General features: G+C 43.1%; 1 protein-coding gene across 5 annotated transcripts in view; it reads left to right on the top strand.

Annotated features, from left to right (window-relative positions):
- The window catches only part of pcsk5b (proprotein convertase subtilisin/kexin type 5b), a 299,623-nt gene that overhangs the window by 167,109 nt on the left and 114,464 nt on the right, over positions 1 to 18,050 (top strand). For all 5 annotated transcript variants that reach the window (XM_055633051.1, XM_055633052.1, XM_055633054.1 and 2 more), the window contains exons 16-18: positions 8,003 to 8,196; positions 11,493 to 11,577; positions 14,613 to 14,716. In XM_055633051.1, coding sequence (XP_055489026.1) covers positions 8,003 to 8,196; positions 11,493 to 11,577; positions 14,613 to 14,716 — 383 coding nt within the window. The remainder of the gene's footprint in view (positions 1 to 8,002; positions 8,197 to 11,492; positions 11,578 to 14,612; positions 14,717 to 18,050) is intronic.

Genomic DNA, 18,050 nt, shown 5'->3' with positions numbered 1-18,050 from the left:
ATGATCATATTGAATGGCGGTGCAGGCTCGAAGGGCCGAATGGCCTACTCCTGCACCTAATTTCTATGTTTCTATCTATGGTTTCCTCTGTTTTTTCCTGAATAGTAGGTTGACCTTTTTCATTTTCAACCCATTGGAGCTATCCACATCAACATGCAACCTCTTTGCCATCCATCGATTGCAAACCACCAGGCACAAGGTTGTTGTCAACTTTGTCTCTTAAATTTTTTCAATTCCCCATGCTCCCTAGATGCCATTACCCACTTATTTCCCAAACGACTTTCGTTTACAGATTCAAAATTCGTACCTTTCCAAAATTTCTTGTACCTCATAACAATTTTTGCCATTCCCGGTCTCCAACAGACCCATCTATGCTTCGCATATCTTTTTAAATACATTTATTGAATCTCTTTTTCTCTTTTTGCTTCTTTATTTTCTTTTCTTAAATTTTATTTAATCCTCCATTTTTGAATACTGCAATCCTCTCAATCCTCTAACTTTGCTAACTTTTCCAGCAATGTTATACAATGTTCATTTTTATTTTTATTTTGACTTCCAGGTGTCATTAATGTTCATTAATTTGTGGTTCCTTTTTTATTTCCTTGCACTCTTGCTTTTGTTTATGTCCATCATTTCTCATGACCATCACATTTCTCAAATGACCTCAGTCTAACTATGTCGGCATGAGAGACTATGTTCAAATTTAAATCCCCAAATGAATAATTCCACTCGTTCATTCATTCCAGATTTTTTTTTAATGTACCAATTTAGAAGGTTTAAATTTATCTTCATCCAAAAAAAGATGTTAGTAACTAAGTAAAAGTTAATGTAAATGTAGATGGCAGTGAAATATCCCATTTCTGAGAATGCAATTTCATTAGTTGGTCATTAATGATGGAGAAAATAAATTACATGCTTTATTAAGCTGAAATTGCTTCTCCAAATGTCTACTTTCAATTATTCCATGGAATTCCATTTTGAAGATTGAACCGATGTGATATGTTTATCCTGGTGCTCAAAAAATATGAAGTCAGTAAATGTATGAAATTTTAATAAAGCCATTATCCAATTTGGACTTCGTACAGTTGATCCAATGGAGTGCTGGATTACATATTGGCAATATACATCTGTAGACATGGCCCTAAGTCATTTTAATGCACCGATATAATGCTGTTTGAAATTCTTCAGTTCTTAGCTTCTAAGAAACTGAATCAGATTAGTTTATTATGTACACCTGGCCGCTATGAAACTCATTGTTCACATAAAGCTCACAGAGCAAGCAGTATACAATGTTAAATAAAACAATAAATAAAGGACGTATTCCAAACAGCAGAATGAGGTAAGAACAACCAGTGCAGTAAGAAGTAGTGCAGAAAATATTAAAATACAATAACAGAATAAACAGTTCAGGTAGAGTTAAAAGTAAGTATAAGTGGCAGCACCTCATAACGTGATGTAAAAGAGGTTATTGTTTCAGAAGCCTGATAGCCAAGGGGGAGAAGTTGTATTTAAGTCCGGTCATTTGAGCTCCTGTATCTTCTCCGAGAAGATAGAAGAGAGACAAATGAATAGCGAGGGTGGCAGACTCCTTGAGGATGCTTCTAACCATCCTGGTGCAATGCATGGTACTGATGTACTTGATGGAAAGACATGAGCCTGTGATGGATGAGATTGTGTTCGCCACTACAAGTTCAGATAGTCAAGAACAGAGCATTTGTCATACACATCCTCTGAGAAGCATCCCATCAAAATACTTTCTGTAGCATATCTGTAGACGTTCGGTCACAGGAGCAAAATTAGCCCATTCTGCCCATCTTCTACTTTACAATCCTCGGAGTCCAGCATGGTGGCGCAGCAGTAGAATTACTGCCTTACAGCGGCAGAGACCCGTGTTCGATCCTGGCTACAGGTGCTGTCTGTACGGAGCTTCTACATTCTTCCTCTGGCCTGCATGGGTTTTCCTTGGGTGCTCCGTGTTTCCTCCCACATCCCAAAGACGTACAGGTTTGTAGGCTAATTGGCTCTAGTAAATTTGTAAATTGTTCTAGTGTGTGTAGGATAGTGTTAATGTGCGGGAATCGATGGTCATCGCAGACTCGGTGGGTCGGAGGGCCAATTTCTGTGCTGTATCTCTAAATTGCACTAAACACATGGACATGTCAAATCTGCTCAGATGCCTAAGAAATTAATTCTACTGATGCACTTTCTTGATCATTGTGAAGGGATTATGTTAGGTTGCTGGTAAGAATGATACTTAGCAACACAAAATAGTAAGATTAAACGAGAACTTACCAGTTTGAAGTTTGATTGTTATTTTATGAGGAGTAACGTTGAGGGATTACATGAAGAAGAACCCCGTCAGGACACATGCGTGTCATTCTTCAAAGCAGCGGTGTGAAATCACAGATAACTGTAATGACTAAACATAGTAAGATTAGAGAAGAGATACCAGTTGAGTATATGATCAAGGGTGGGAGCGGAGGGCACGTAATCCCTCAACGTTACTCCTCATAAAATAACGATCAAACTTCAAACTGGTAAGTTCTCGTTTAATCTTACTACTTTACTTCGGAGTCACGTGAGTGACTACGTGAAGATTTTAAAGCTCTGTGATTTCATGCCGTGGAAACGAGTCCATGCATCACATCTGCCTTGATTATGGGGAGAATAGTGTTAACATCATTAGACATCAATATGATATTGAAAACCCAACGATAAATATTAACACCAAATTATAGCCCCTATTTATGAGGTAAAATTATATTACAAACTTAAAATTGTATCTGCAAATGTTCCAGGTTCAATGACTGGTTTGTTATAAAATCGTTGGAAAGTTTTCTCCGTTGACCATACTGCTGTCTTGAGGATTTGGTCCATAGGAACATCCAACTTCATAGCTGCTGGTGTAGCTGCAGCCCTGGTGGAGTGAGATTTTAAAATGCTAGTGTCGACTCCAGCCTTTATTAGGAACGGTTTTAGCCATCTAGAGAAGGTCTGGACTGTCATTTTTTTTGAGTGGCTGTTTGTAGCTGATTAAAAGTGACATTTCTTTGCCTCTGATGATCTTAGTATACTCCATATATAATAGTAAGTGTGTTACAATACAGAGACGATCATCTGTCGGGTAGGCCCTGAATTCTGTTTTTAGGCCTGGTGACCCCTGTCTGTTCTGTTTGACTAATTCATTGATGTGAAAAGTTAAATTTCCAGATGAAATAGTCATGTTGTCCAGCCTTAGTTTCTGTAGCGACTGGACCCTTTGTGCCGTGACCAAGGCCATCAGCATGACTGTTTTCATAGTCAGTTTCTGTAGGGACAGAGCTGTAGCGGGAGACCAGTTTCTTAACATGGTCAGTACAATGCTCTCATCCCATATTTGGGAGTACCTGGTTCTTGGGGGATTTACATTAAAAATGCCCCTCATGAGTTTGGTTACCAGGGTGTGTCCCAACAGAATGCCGCTCTGTTCCTTGCCACAGGTATGTTGACAGAGCACTTCTGGCGCAGTTGATGGCACTATGACTGAGCCCCTCATCGTAATGGAGGCTTGCCAGGAATTCCAGAACAGACGAGATGTTCATAGATCTGTGGGTGATGTTATTGTTGTGACAGTACTTTTCCCATTTCTTGATGACACCAAGTACTGTTTTTTGGTGGACTGTCTGTGGGCCGCTGAAATAATATCCACTGTTCGGTCCGTCAGTCCCAGGTGTAGTAGAGGTGCTTTCAAACTCTACAAATTAATAGGTTTATATAATTATGACATGGGTAACTTCCCCTTGTTGCGGGATGAACCAGTAAATTAGGTCTATGATGGATGGTGATGCATGGTTCTAATACCATGTTGAGTATTCCCGGGACCCATGGTGGAGTAGGCCAATCGGGTACTATCAAAATACCAGACGCGGAGTCTTGCTGTATTTTCCTTAATACCCGACTGATGAGGCAGAAGGAGGGAATGCATAAATAAACAATATCTCCCAATGCAGCGAAAATGCATCTGTTGCCGCTGCTCCAGGTTCTGGTTCCCTTGAACATAATTCGATAACTGGTGTGAGCCTGGATGCGAATAGGTCGATATCTGGTGTTCCATACCGTGCTGTAATTTCAACAAATACATTTTTATCCAACATCCATTCAATGTTTTCATTGAATTTGCGTGACCTGGTGTCTGCCACTAAATTTAGTTTACCTGGTAAGTAGGTAGCTAATATCCAAATTCTCTCTGGATACACTATTGCCAAATTGTGTTGGCCAGATTGTCACATGATGTCAATTTGTTTCCACCCATATGGTTGATATATGCTACCACGATGGTGTTGTGAATATGTAGTCTAACATGCTGGTGATAACCCAGAACAATATGACTTAAGGCTATGGAATGCACTTAACATTCCCAGGTAGTTTATGCCCAGTGTTTGTAATAATGATGCCTCCTGCGCATTCCATCTCCCCCACAGCTGGAGATGGAATTGGTAGCACCCCAACCAAGTGCACTGGCATCAGTATGTAGTACCATGGACGGGTTGCTGATAATGTTTGGATTGGAACAATGCCTAATGTTATCTTTCCACCATTTTAGTCCCATTATGGCCTCTGTTGGTAGCTTCATTGGTCTGTCAAAATGACCAACATAATTTTTGAGTTCGTATTTTGCCCTCTGTAATTTTTGATAATGTAAAGGTCCGATTTGTGTGGCTGGAAACGCAGCCACTATTACCAATTATTCTTGCTACCAGTCTGATGGATGGTTTTGTGATGTCAATGATTTTGCTGCAAGCCTCCATTAAGGCTGTAACCTTTTCTTTCGGTAAAGTCACTGACATGTGAACTGAGTTAAGGGTGAACCCCAGATGATCCATTGTGTTAAATAACATCTGTGGTCACCTCTAATGGGTACTTTATAGTAAGCATCTTTAAATCGATGCTTGCCATGCAGTAACCTTAGGAAATCAATTGCAAAGCAGTAACAAAGGTTTCCATCTAGTAATGAATATATAGTACGAAAGTATTCAAATTAGTCAAATCTATGATGATGCGGCAATTGTTTATGATACAGATTTTGGACACGAATTCCTGTGATTCGTGTTGGGTTTCCTCCATTACTCCTTTTTTATAAGGCCACTGTAGTTCAGCATGCGCTTTTGATTTTTCTTTGCCTGTAAGCAAGAACATTTGGTTCGGTACATGCTGAACAGGAGGGTTATGTTTTTGTATAAATTCTATGGTATAACCCTATACTTCTGAAAATATAAGTATCGGTAGTTAATTTATTCCATGCATCCAGATAGAATTGTAATCTCCCACCAACCTCGTAAGGAACCAGACCCACCTACCTCCATGGTTACTATTGGTAGGTTTGCTACTTTTTCGGCATCCTCCGTGGACGTTGAGGCGCCGGTGTCTGGATCTGTAGTTGGGTCGGTGTTGAGGGTTAGCGCATTTCCCAGGAAGGCCGGTCTGGGCCATGGCCTAAAAAAAAGACCGATGTTGAGTGTTCCTGGCCTTCGAGCTTTCACCAGTTTGTCTTGGCCGACTGGTGGTGCGTAGGGGTGCTGTTTCTGGCCGAAGTATTTTTAGACGTTGCTTTAATGAGCCCCAGGGTTTTACCCTCTTCGTCAAGTTCTTTTGCCTGTTTTGATACGTTGCCTCCAAATAGTAATATTGGTGGTTTGGAGGTTCCAGGTTTGCATAGGCCTGCAAATTAGGGTCTAAAGCTGGTTGGATGGCACTCTTCCTAATGCTGTTTACTCATATTGGTAGTTGCAAAATAAAGCCAGTGCATCCTGGTGATCTTGTGTCATGTCTTTTTCGTTTATTGTGCGGGCGAAAACCGTAATTCCCGCGTTAGGAATTTCAGAACTTTCTGTAGTTTCAAGTCCCTGGCTCTGATTGAGGCTCCGACATGTTTTCAAATACACTGGTTGACACTGGGAACATTCAGTGATTTGCAGTTCCCTGGTGGTAAGTGTCTTGCTGTGGTGTCCAATAATGCCTGTACTTATAGCTGGTTGAATGACAAGTAGTCGATACTTGCAGCTATTTTAGGTTCCAGGTTTTGGCCAGTTTGGTCGGGTTGAATAAATTGGGCCACCATATCCAATAGGTTTTCTTGCATCCCATGCACACTAGGGGTATGTTCTGCACCCCTCTTCAGGGTCAGCCCAGAATTGACCCCCTGTACTCCCCTCTGATGAGGGAGAAACACTGTGCAGCCCTACAAGAGGTACTGCTGTAGGACTTACTAGCTGCCCACTGTGACTAGTCTCCATCTCCCGGAGCCTGTCACTTTGGAGTATTTGCTCCAACAGCCGCTCCAACTGGCTCCAATGCTCTCGGGCACTGGCCACTCACGGCTGCTCCAGTTCCTGCAGTCGCTCCAACCGGCTCCAATGCTCTCGGGCACTGGCCGCTCGCGGCTGCTCCTGAAGCCGCTCCAACCGGCCCCAATGCTCACGGGCACTGGCCGCTCGCGGCTGCTACGGCTGCTGTAGTTCCCTGTTCCTGAAGCCGCTCCAACCGGCTCCAATGCTCTCGGGCACTGGCCGCTCGCGGCTGCTGTAGTTCCCCGCTCCCAGCCGCTCCAACCGGCTTCAATGCTCATGGGCACTGGCCGCTCGCGGCTGCTCCTGAAGCCGCTCCAACCAGCCCCAATTCTCACGGGCACTGGCCGCTCGCGGCTATTCAGAGTCGGACTCATCGGAGTCAACGACTCTGTTAGTTTTTTCCTTCGCTCTACCGCCTGGCCATGGCCGGTGCGGGAGCGAAGTCGGGCACAGGTGTTCCCATTACGGGAGATTGACGTGCCGTTGGCTGCTGCTGCCGGCTGCCTGCAACTCTGCGGTTCTCCCCCGCCAGCTTTTTCGCAGCTTTCGTGGATCTGGTCCATGTCTCCAACTGTAAGGTAAGTGGAAGGAATGCAGAGTCTCCTTACCTGCTGTTCCCGGCTTTCAAATTCTGCCGCTAAGGGGAACGTTGTTCCCCCTGCTGTGACTCGTTGGAATGCGTGTAGCGATATGACACGCATGCGTCCTGGCGGGGTTCTTCTTCACGTAGTCACTCGCGTGACTCCGAAGTAAAATTGTTGACCATCTCTACAGATGGAGTTGTCTTCACCCCCTTGCTTCCTTGGGTCAACAGCCAACTCTTTTGTCATATTAAGGGCTAGGTTGTTATCCTGACGCCATGATACAAAGTTTTCTATCTCTTTCCTGCACTTAATCTCGTTGTTGTAGATCCGACTGATATCAGGAGTTTCATCAGCAAATTTATAGATTGAGCTAGCGTTGACCTTGGCCATGCAGCCATGGGTAGAGCAAGGGACTGAATGCATAACCCTGATGGGGACCAGTTTAGTTTAGTTTTCGTTTGAAGATACTGCACGGAATCAGGTCCACTGAGTCCACACCGACCATCGATTACACCATTAATACTAGTTCTATGTTCACTTTTGCATCCACTCCCTACTCATTTAAGGGCAATTTGCAAAGGCCAATTAACCTATAATCCCACACGTCTTTGGGATGTGGGAGGAAACTAGAGTACTGGAGGAAACCCATGTGATCACAGGGGGAACACGCGCAAATTCCACACAAACAGCACCCGAGGTCAGGATTGAACCTGGCTCTGGTGCTGAGGCAGCAGGTCTACCAGTTGTATTGTTGTGCCTCAACGAGTGTTGAGGGTCAAGATGGGGGAAGTGTTATGACCATTTCTAACTTAGTGAGGTCTGCTGGTCAGGATGTTTAGATATGAATTTAATCAGTACGATGCTTTTGAAGGCTAGGCTGTAGTCAATGAATAACAAGCTGACAGAGGTCCTTATTTTCAAGGTGATCTGGAGATGAATGTGGTGTAAGAGCGATAGCATCCTCTGTGCATTTATTTTTCCTGTATACAAATTGCAATGAGTAGTTGTTCTGGGAGACTGTCTATATTCTATGATTTTTTTCAAAAAAAGTTTGAGATCTTATTCTGATTGGTTTGTTTGCGAAAACTGCAGAACTTGCGTTCCTCAATGTCCAAGAGGATTCTTTGGTGATGAGAAGAAACGCTGTAAAAAATGCTGGTCCATCTGTGAGTCATGCATAGGGAGCCGCAGTGACCAGTGCACTTCCTGCAAAAATGGCTACCACTTGAGTGAAGAGACAAATTCCTGTATTCCAAACTGCTTAGACCGCTTCTACCTAGACAAAGGTAAGATTCGATATCGAGAAAATAAAATAATTCCATTACGTTTTGACAATTATTGCAGAATTCATAGGTAGTAAATATGTACTGGAATTGTAATCCAGAGACGAGGACTAACTTATTTTACCTCCCAATCTACTTGTGCTGCCACCGTTAGTAAGCTATGAACTTGGACTCCAAGATCCCTTTTCACAACAATGCTGTTACACGCCTTGCCATTAACTTGCATTCAACCTCCCAAAGTGCATGACCTCTCACTTGCTCGGGTTAAACTCCATCTCTCTGCCCGTTTCTGCAGCTGATCTATATCCCACTATCTTTTGACTGACTTCCTTACTGTCAGCATTTCCTTCAATGTTGGTGTTGTTAGCGAACTTACTCAACAGCCCATCACATTTATATCCAGTAGGAAAGAACTGCAGATGCTGGTTTAAATCGAACATAAACACAAAATGCTGGAGTAGCTCAGTGGGACAGGCAGCATCTCCGGAGAGAAGGAACAGGTGACGTTTCGGGTCAAGACCTTTCTTCAGAGTTACTCCAGTATTTTGTGTCTACCATACATTTATATCCATGTCCATGAGAGTGCAGTGGAGAGATAAGTTTTTTTGGCCTTCCATCACAGCAATGTGATGGATTTATGTAAATTATGTTGTGTCTTGGTCCCAGCATAATCACAAATGACAATTAATTGTATCTGGATCTTTGCTCAGCACTTTATCTTGTATGTTCCCAATAATCACAAATTTTTGCTCAGCACTTGGTATGTTAATATAATTGACAAAATTGATTGAGAGCAGTAGTCAAATATTTGAAAAGGGAAAAAAAACTGCAATTGTTAGGTCATAAGTGATAGGAGCAGAATTAGTCCATTCGGCCCATCAAGTCTCCCCCACTATTCAGTCATGGCTGATCTATCTCTCTCTCTCCCCTAACTACATTCTCCTGCCTTCTCACCACAACCCCGGACACCCGTACTAATCAAGAACCTATCTATCTCTGCCTTAAAAATATCCAGTGACTTGGCCTCCACAGCCTTCTGTGAAAAATAATTCTACAGATTCACCACCCTCTGACTAAATAAATTCCTCCTCATCTTCCCAAAGGAACATCCTTTAATTCTGAGGTTATGGCCTCTAGTCCTTGATTCTCCTACTAGAGGAAACCTCCTCCTCACTCTATTCCAGCCTTTCACTATTCCATAAGTTTCAATAAGGTCCCCCTTCGTCCTTCTAAACTCCAGCGAGTACAGGCCCTGTGCTGTCAAACACTCATCATATGTTAACCAACTAATTCCTGGGATCATTCTTGTAAGCCTCCTCTGGACCCCCATCCTTCCTCAGATATGGTGCCCAAAATTACTCATTATAACCCAAATACGGCCTGACCAGTGCCTTGTAGAGCCTCAGCATTCCTTCCATGTTTTTGTATTCTAGCGCTTAAAATAAATGCTAGTATTGTGTTTGCCTTCTTTATTACCGACTCATCTTGCAGATTAACGTTTTGGGAATCCTGCACCAGCACTCCCAGATCCCTTTGCACCTCCGATTTCTGGATTCTTTCCCCATTTAGAAAATAGTCTGCGCCTTAATTCCTTCTACCAAAATGCATGACTTCACACGTTGCTACACTATATTCCATCTGTCACTTCTGTGCCCACTCTCCCAACCTGTCCAAGTCCTCCTGCAGAGTCACTGCTTTCTCTACACTACCTGCCCCTCCACCTATTTTCATATAATCCGCAAATTTGGCCACAAAGTTTTCAATCTCCTCGTTGTAAATTGTTAATATACAACGTGAAGAGTTGAGGCCCCAGCACCGACCCCTGTGGAATTCTGCGAGTCACTGGCAGTCAACCAGATAAAGCCCCCTTTATTGCCACTCTTTGCCTTCTGCCATCTACCCAACCTGCTAACTATGCTAGTATCTGATTCTAGTGATTCTTAGAAACATAGAAAATAGGTGCAGGAGTAGGCCATTCGGCCCTTCGAGCCTGCACCGCCATTCAATATGATCATGGCTGATCATCCAACTAATTATCCTGTACCTGCCTTCTCTCCATACCCCCTGATCCCATTAGCCACAAGGGCCACATCTAACTCCCTCTTAAATATAGCCAATGAACTGTGGCCTCAACTACCCTCTGTGGCAGAGAATTCCACAGATTCACCACTCTTTGTGTGAAAAATGTTTTTCTCATCTCGGTCCTAAAAGACTTCCCCCTTATCCTTAAACTGTGACCCCTTGTCCTGGACTTCCCCAACATCGGGAACAATATTCCTGCATCTAGCCTGTCCAACCACTTAAGAATTTTGTACGTTTCTATAAGATCCCCCCTCAATCTTCTAAATTCTAGCGAGTACAAGCTGAGTCTATCCAGTCTTTCTTCATATGAAAGTCCTGCCATCCCAGGAAACTGTCTGGTGAACCTTCTCTGTACTCCCTCTATGGTAAGAATGTCTTTCCTCAGATTAGGAGACCAAAATTGTACACAATACTCCAGGTGTGGTCTCTCCAAGGCCCTATACAACTGCAGTAGAACCTCCCTGCTCCTATACTCAAAATATTATACTTGAAATGCTATACTTGAAATATTACTATTAATTCCTCCACAATCACTAAAGCCACCTCTTTCAGAACGCTAGGGTCCAGTCCATCTGATCCAGGTGGCTTATCCACCTTCAGCCCTTTCAGCTTCCCAAGCATATTTTCCCTAGTAAAAGCCACTCCACTAACTTCCATCCCCTGACTCTCTTGAATTTCTGTCACATTGCTGGCACTTTCCACTGTGAAGATTGATGCAAAAAAGTTATTCAACTCCTCTGTCTTTTCTTTATTCTCCATTATCACCTCTCCTGCATCATTGTCCAGTTGTCCAACATCCACTCTTGACTCTTTCTTAATCTTTATATAACTGAAGAAACTCTTGCTATCTTATATTATTTGCTAGCTTACCTTCGTATTTCATCTTTTTTCCCCGTATTGCTTTTTTAATTCTCTTCTGTTGTTCTTTGAAAGCTTCCCAATCTGACTTCCCACTAATCTTTGCAACTAATCTTTTAGTTTTATACTTTCCTTGACTTCCTTGAAATAGAAACAGAAAATCGTGGAGATATTCAAGAGGTCAGACAGCATTCGTGAAGAACCAATGTTTTGGGTCAATGATCTCTCATTAGAACCAGGAAAAGTTAAATAAATGGACATATTCAGATACAGCGTCGGAAAAATCTTTGTCTAATCATAATTTTCAAATTTGTCTTCTGAATTTTGCTGCATTATATGTACGCTTGTATTTTTCTTAGGTGACAATGTGTGCAGAAGATGTAGTGAAGGCTGCAGGAAATGTAGTGCATTCCACCACTGTACAGAATGCATGTCAGGTTGGAGGTAAGAAAATTGCACATAAAAGGAATAGGATGGAGAGAGCTGAGCAATATCATGCCTCGGAGGTCATAGAAAACTTACAGAAGAAGGCCATTCAGCCCATGGTGTCTGTGCCAGTGAGAAAACAGAGCTCTCCAGCTAAATTCCACCATTCATAAGGTCATAAGTGATATGAACAGAATTAAGCCATTCGGCCCATCGTCTACTGCACCATTCGAACATGGCAGAACTATTTTTCCCTCCTTACCCCATTCTCCCACCTTCTCCCCATAACCCTTGGCACCTCTCGATGTATAGTCAGCCCCGTCAAGTACATGTCCAAGTAATTTTAAAGTATTCTTGAATAAGTATGGACATCTTCAAATTAATGTAATCTGTAGTCCTGTTATCACAATTAGTCCAAGTTTATTTTACAGAAGTTTAACTTAATGTTGATAGTCAACCAGTCTGAGCATGTAAGAACATTTGCCTTGTAGTCCATTTTGATATGTATGACCACAGATTAAAACTAATCATATTATGATCACTACCTCCAAGCGGTTTCTTTACCTCGAGTTCTCTTATCATATCTGGTTCATTGGATGACACAAAATCCAGAATTGCCTTTTCTCTGGTCGGCTCCATTACAAGCTGCTCTAAGAATCCATCTCAGAGGCATTCTACAAACTCTCTTTCTTGGGGTCCTGAACCAAACTGATTTTCCCAGTCTACCTGCATATTGAAATCCCCCATCACCACAGTGGCATTACCTTTGTTACATGCCAGTTTTAACTCCTGCTACAACTTACACCCTACATCCAGGCTACTATTTGGGGGTCTGTAGATAACACCAATTAGTGTCTTCTTGCCTTTACAATTCCTCAACTCAATCCACAGTGACTCTACCTCATCAGTCCCTATGTCTTCCCTCGCAAGGGACTGAATTCCACCCCTCACCAGCAGAGCTACCCCCCCCCCCCCCCACCTCCTCTGCCCACCTGCCACCCTCCCCCCCCCCTCCTCTGCCCACCTGCCTGTCCTTTTTATAGGATGTATAACCTTGAATATTAAGTTCCCAGGCCCGATCCTCCTGCAGCCATATCTCAGTAATCCCCACAATGTCATATCTACCAACCTCTAACTGAGCCTCAAGCTCATCTACTTTGCTTCTTATACATCGCGCATTAATATACAATACTTTTAATTCCTTACGCATCTCACCTTTCACATCGATCCCTATTACACTTGGCCATACTCTCCTATCCCTTTGTGAGCTTCCTTTCCCATTAATTCTTGGGTCACTAACCATCCCTTTACTCTCTTTCCCTTTAACTCCATCCTCGACTATCCCATTTGACACCCCACCCCCCTTATTCAGTTTAAAACCACCCATGTAGCAGTGGCAAACCTGCCTGCCAGATGCTGGTCCCCCACCTGTTAAGATGAAATCCGTCCCTTTTGTACAGTTCCTCCTTACTTCAAAAACAGATCCCAGTGGTTTAAGAATCAAAATCCCTGCCCCCTGCACCAGTTCCTCAGCCACATATTCAGGTCCCGTATCTCCCTGTTCCATCCCCTTCTTTCTGACATCGTTTGTGCTGATATGCACTACCACTTCTGGCTGTTCACCTTTGCCCTTGAGGATTTTCTGAACTCTGTCTGTGACATTCTGGATCCTGGCACCAGGAAGGCAGCACACCATCCTCGAATCCCATCTGTTCCAGCAGAAACCCCTGTACGTACCTCTCACAATGGAGTCTCCAACTACAATGGCGTTGCCTGACGTTGGCCTCTTTGGTTTTGGCTCAACCGCCCTTTTTGCTTCGCAAGCCAGTCCGCCACTCAGTGTGATAACGTCTTCTGTCCCGACAGCTTCTAAGTGGGTGAACCTGTTCACAAGAGGTACAACACCCGGGGACCTTTGCATTCCATGTTTCCCTCCCTTTCTCACAGTCACCCACTCTCTCTTCCAGTACCTTAGGTGTAATAATCTTACTGTAGGACTTGTCGAGGAAGGACTCAGTTTCTCGGACGAACCTAAGGTCATCCACTTGCTTCTCCAGTTCCCCAACAAGGTCCTTCAGGAGCTGTACCTGGATGCACTTCTCACATTTGTAGCAGCCAGAGGCACCAGCAGTGTCTTGACCTCCCACATACTGCAAGCATCACACTGAATCAGCTTGCTTGACCTCTCCTTCTTTCGTCTCACTCTCTCTCCAGCGTTTTGCGTAGCCTCCTCTCCTCGGCCTCCTCGCCGAAGACACTCGAGCCAGATACTCACACTTTACTCACAAGACTCTCGATAAGACTCGCACTTTTCTCATAGGGCACTTCCCTCACAAGGCCACTCCCTAAGAGCCGTCCTGCTTATATTGACTGATAAATCGCCTAGTTTACCAATTTACAAACCAAATTCCTCAGTTTTTAACTGTTTTCCCCCTCTGACTCACTTCTAACTCTCCTCCCACTCGGGCACTCAGTGCTTTCTCCTGCTTCTCTTTGTTGTTGTTGCTTCAAAATCTACGGGAGCACTGAGGCACAGAAGACTAGGTTTAATGCACAGACTGCTAAGTAACAATGTGAAAGAAAGTGACAATAAAGCTTCCTTTTTTTGTGTCCTAATGAAGTCTAAAATTGTAAGTTCCCACATGAGGATATTGAATATGGGATCCAGATTGTTGATGATAATTTTCTCTTTTGATTCCATAATCTCATTTAATTTGGATGTCTGTATTATTGTCACACATGGAATTGTTACATTTTTAGCATGCAGACTCGGACATCCCACCAAAGATTCCTAAACCACTTCTTGCCACACATACACGAGAATTTTTTTTCCTGTAACTTCCTACCTGCTGTTCTCCAATAATAAACATTGAATAAAACAATTCAATCACACCAACTTTCTAACTTTACCAACCTCAGCCCTCCTAGGTGGCTGGCACTGAATTTCCAGTTTGAAAACTTTGACTCTGTTTTTATTTCCCAGCCCTTAAATACTATGTTGTGTTTCACTGTTGTCTCTGCGTTGAGTAACTTGTCTTCCTTGTCTTGATTAGGTTGCAGGGAGCAAAGTGCGTCTTAAACTGTGAAACTGGAACTTACTTTGATTCCCAGAGCAGGGAATGTGAGCGGTGTCCCTTGTCTTGTACAGCTTGTGCAGGTAAATTTGCTACATTTATCCATACATGTTCCGCTTCATTTTGGAGGGGACAAGGAGCATTGGGATGGTTGGTTTTCCCTGTTTCACTGATCCAAATGGACCAGTTGTTTGGTGTTTGTGTGCAGTGCTTCTGCCATTATATTGTCTTCATTTATTTTCTTCAGACAAATCAATATTTTGTATCGCAAGCTAAATATTGTGTTGAGCATAACTGTCTGAAGAAGAATCTCGACCCTCACCCATTCCTTCTCTCCAGAGATGCTGCCTGTCTTGCTGAGTTATTCCAGTATTTTGTGTCTATCTTTGATTCTGTTGCATTTTTATCATCTTATTTCAGTTTAGAAAATACAGGTGTTCGCCTGTCAAGCAGATTTCACCTTTCCTGAGTAAATGCTTACTTTGTCCTTTTGCTTCCCCTTTCCACCTCTGTACGGTAGTTGATGTTTATTTCATTCTTCCCTCTTCATTCCCCACTCTTCTCCACAAATGTCACCACAACTAAACTGGTTTACATTGTGTAAAGCCTGTGCACAGGTGCAAGGTCCTTCACAACAATATCCACCAAATTATCTGGTCAACGTTTTTACATCTTATACTTACAGTAATTTTATAGAGGTAAATATTCCATGTTATTGCCTGCAGATTGCTATATAGACAATCTGACTATAACTTGGGCTCTATCTGAACCAATTCCCTAACTGTTCCCATTCTTTCCTCTCCTTTGAACGCTTTGTTCACAATTGTCTTTTGCACATGTCCAACCACAAGCTTCTGGTTACACTTGGGTTGGTTGCTGGTATTTTTAGATCAGATCAGAAGGATATGTTCCAGTCTGCTATGAGAGTGAAACATACAAATCCAGGTTGACACGCCAGCATTGAAGTCGTTCTGCATAATTTAAATGTTTTCAGCTGAGACATTAAATTCAGGTTATTTGGGTTCTCTCGTGTTGAAGATCACAGGGCTTAAGGAAGATTAGGGGTAAGCCCCGCTGTCCTGCCCATTTGTTATCCCTCTGGTAATGTCACATAAAAAAAAAAGTTTATCGGGTAACTGTTGTATTGATATTTTTTGAGTGATTGAAAGACACAGCATGGAAACAGGCCCTTTGGCCCACCGAGTCCATACTGACCATCAATCACCTATTCATAATAGTTCTATGTTATCCCACTTTGTATCCGCTCTCTACACTCCAAAAGCAATTTAGTGGCAAATTAACCAACAAACTTGTTCATTCTTGGGATGTAAGAGGAATCCGGAGTACCTGTGGCTCAGTGGTGCAGTCGAGAAAGCCGCTGCCTCAGTTCCAGAGACCTGAACAAACATTCCTGACTGGGTGCTGTCTGTGTAGAGTTTGCATGTTCTCCATGCGACCGTGTAGGTTTCCTCCAGGTGCTCCGGTTATCTGCCATATCCCAGACATGTGGGTTTGTAGGTTAATTGGCCCTTAAATATCTGTAAAACTCAAACAATGCTCACAACCCATGAGGGAATTCTCGGGTTGTACTATCTACATGTTGTTTCAAGAACCCCTCTTGAATACATTTCACAAATTCTGAGCAAGTCCCAGTCAATTCTGGGGAAGTTAGAAGTCACTCGCTAAGACAACCCTGTTATTTAGGCATCTTTGGGAAATCTGTCTACAAATCTGTTCCTCTTTCTCCCATTTGGGGGGCCACCAAGCACACTTCTGTCAGGGTGCTTGCACCATTCTTATTTCTAAGCTATATTCTTGTCACCTCAGCAGACAAACCTGCCAGTATGTCCTCTGAGTGCCGCCGTGACAGTCTCCCCGATTAGTAGTGCTACTTCCACCTCTTGCCTCCCTCTGGATCATATCCAAAACATCCAAAACTTGTAGCATTGAACTGCCAATTGTGTCCCTCTCGCAACCATGTTTCTGCAATGGCCACAACATCATAATCCTAAGCACCGATCCAGGGTCAAGTTCATCTGCTCTCTCCACAATACTCTTCGCATTGAAATAAACACTTCAGCCCATCAGCGTCACCATATTCCTTCACCTATCCCTGCCTTCCCATCACCAATTTCCAATTTCTGACCACATGCTCTGGTTACCACCCCCCTGCCTCTCTAGTTTAAACCCTATCGAGTAGCAGTAGCAACCCACCCTGCAATGATATTGGATGCCCTCTGGTTCAGATGTAACACGTCCCTCGTGTACTGGTCATCTTTGCCCCAAAAGGGATCCCGATTGTCTAAGCATCTAAATTTCTGCTCGCTGCACCAGCTCCTGAGCCTTGTGTTCATTTTATCTATTTCTATCCTCACTAGCACGTGGCACTGAGAGTAATCTGGAGATTACTACCCTTGGGGTCCTACTTTTTAATCTTCTGCCTAACTCCCTGTATTCACTTCAGAGGACCTCATCCCTTTTCTGACCCATGTCATTTGTGCCAATGTGCACAACAACTTCCGGCTGCTCACCCTTCCCCTTGAGAATGTTCTGTAATCGCTTGGAGACATCCTGAATAACGAAGAGTAAAGATTTAAACTGATAAATGATGTTCCATCTGTTGGCGAGTTAAATGTTTTTACATGAACCCACACAACAAATACTGTAGGTTTGGATTATCACCTTGGGGGCCCAGAGTTGATTCCTATCCAGCATGTGGATGGGTTTCTGTTTGCAATTAAATGCAGTTAATCGAATCCTTCTGATGGGTCACCAGGCTGCAGTGTGGAGATAACTTCAGCATTTTGTGGATGAGAGTTCACAACAACATGGAAATCACTGAAGCCGAGGCAGAGCGTAAATAAACCTCCTGAAACCTTTAACCTTGGACTTGATTTTCATGCCCTGCAAAGCAAATAATTCAGGCTTGCAGTAACAGGAAATCTGTGTTTGCAGCTCCAGGTAAATAGCTGCCTGTAGGAGGTGAGCACAGTTGTGGCACACTGACATTAACTCATTATGACTGACATTAAAATATTACTAATGCTTTCCTCTGAATCCATTTTTGCTGAGCGTCATGTTAGTAGCACCATAGTGAAGAAAGGTCAATGTTTTATCTACAACAGTATCAGTTTGAAAAGTGAGACTTTTGTTGCAAATATGTAATCATGGAATTGACAAATTCTGGTTGAGGTACATGTAAGTGGGAAACGGTGCTTGGAAGCATCCACCTCCTGTACTCATTTAAAGACCATTTCTTTGCTTTGGAAGTGTACTGAGAGAGTATGTGGTTCTCTGTGATCACAAGATGCTGCAATGCAGGAGGTAGAGATCAGATGCCTGAATGAATGAGTAAACTACGGTAAATGGCCTGTTCTTGTCCTAATTTGCTTTGCTTCTGGTGCTGTTATTTCCGGG

The sequence above is a fragment of the Leucoraja erinacea genome, chromosome 3 (assembly GCF_028641065.1).
Source record: "Leucoraja erinacea ecotype New England chromosome 3, Leri_hhj_1, whole genome shotgun sequence".
NCBI lineage: Eukaryota > Metazoa > Chordata > Chondrichthyes > Rajiformes > Rajidae > Leucoraja > Leucoraja erinaceus.
The sequence above is the reverse complement of the archived record's forward strand: the minus strand, read 5'-3'. Positions and strand labels throughout refer to the sequence as shown.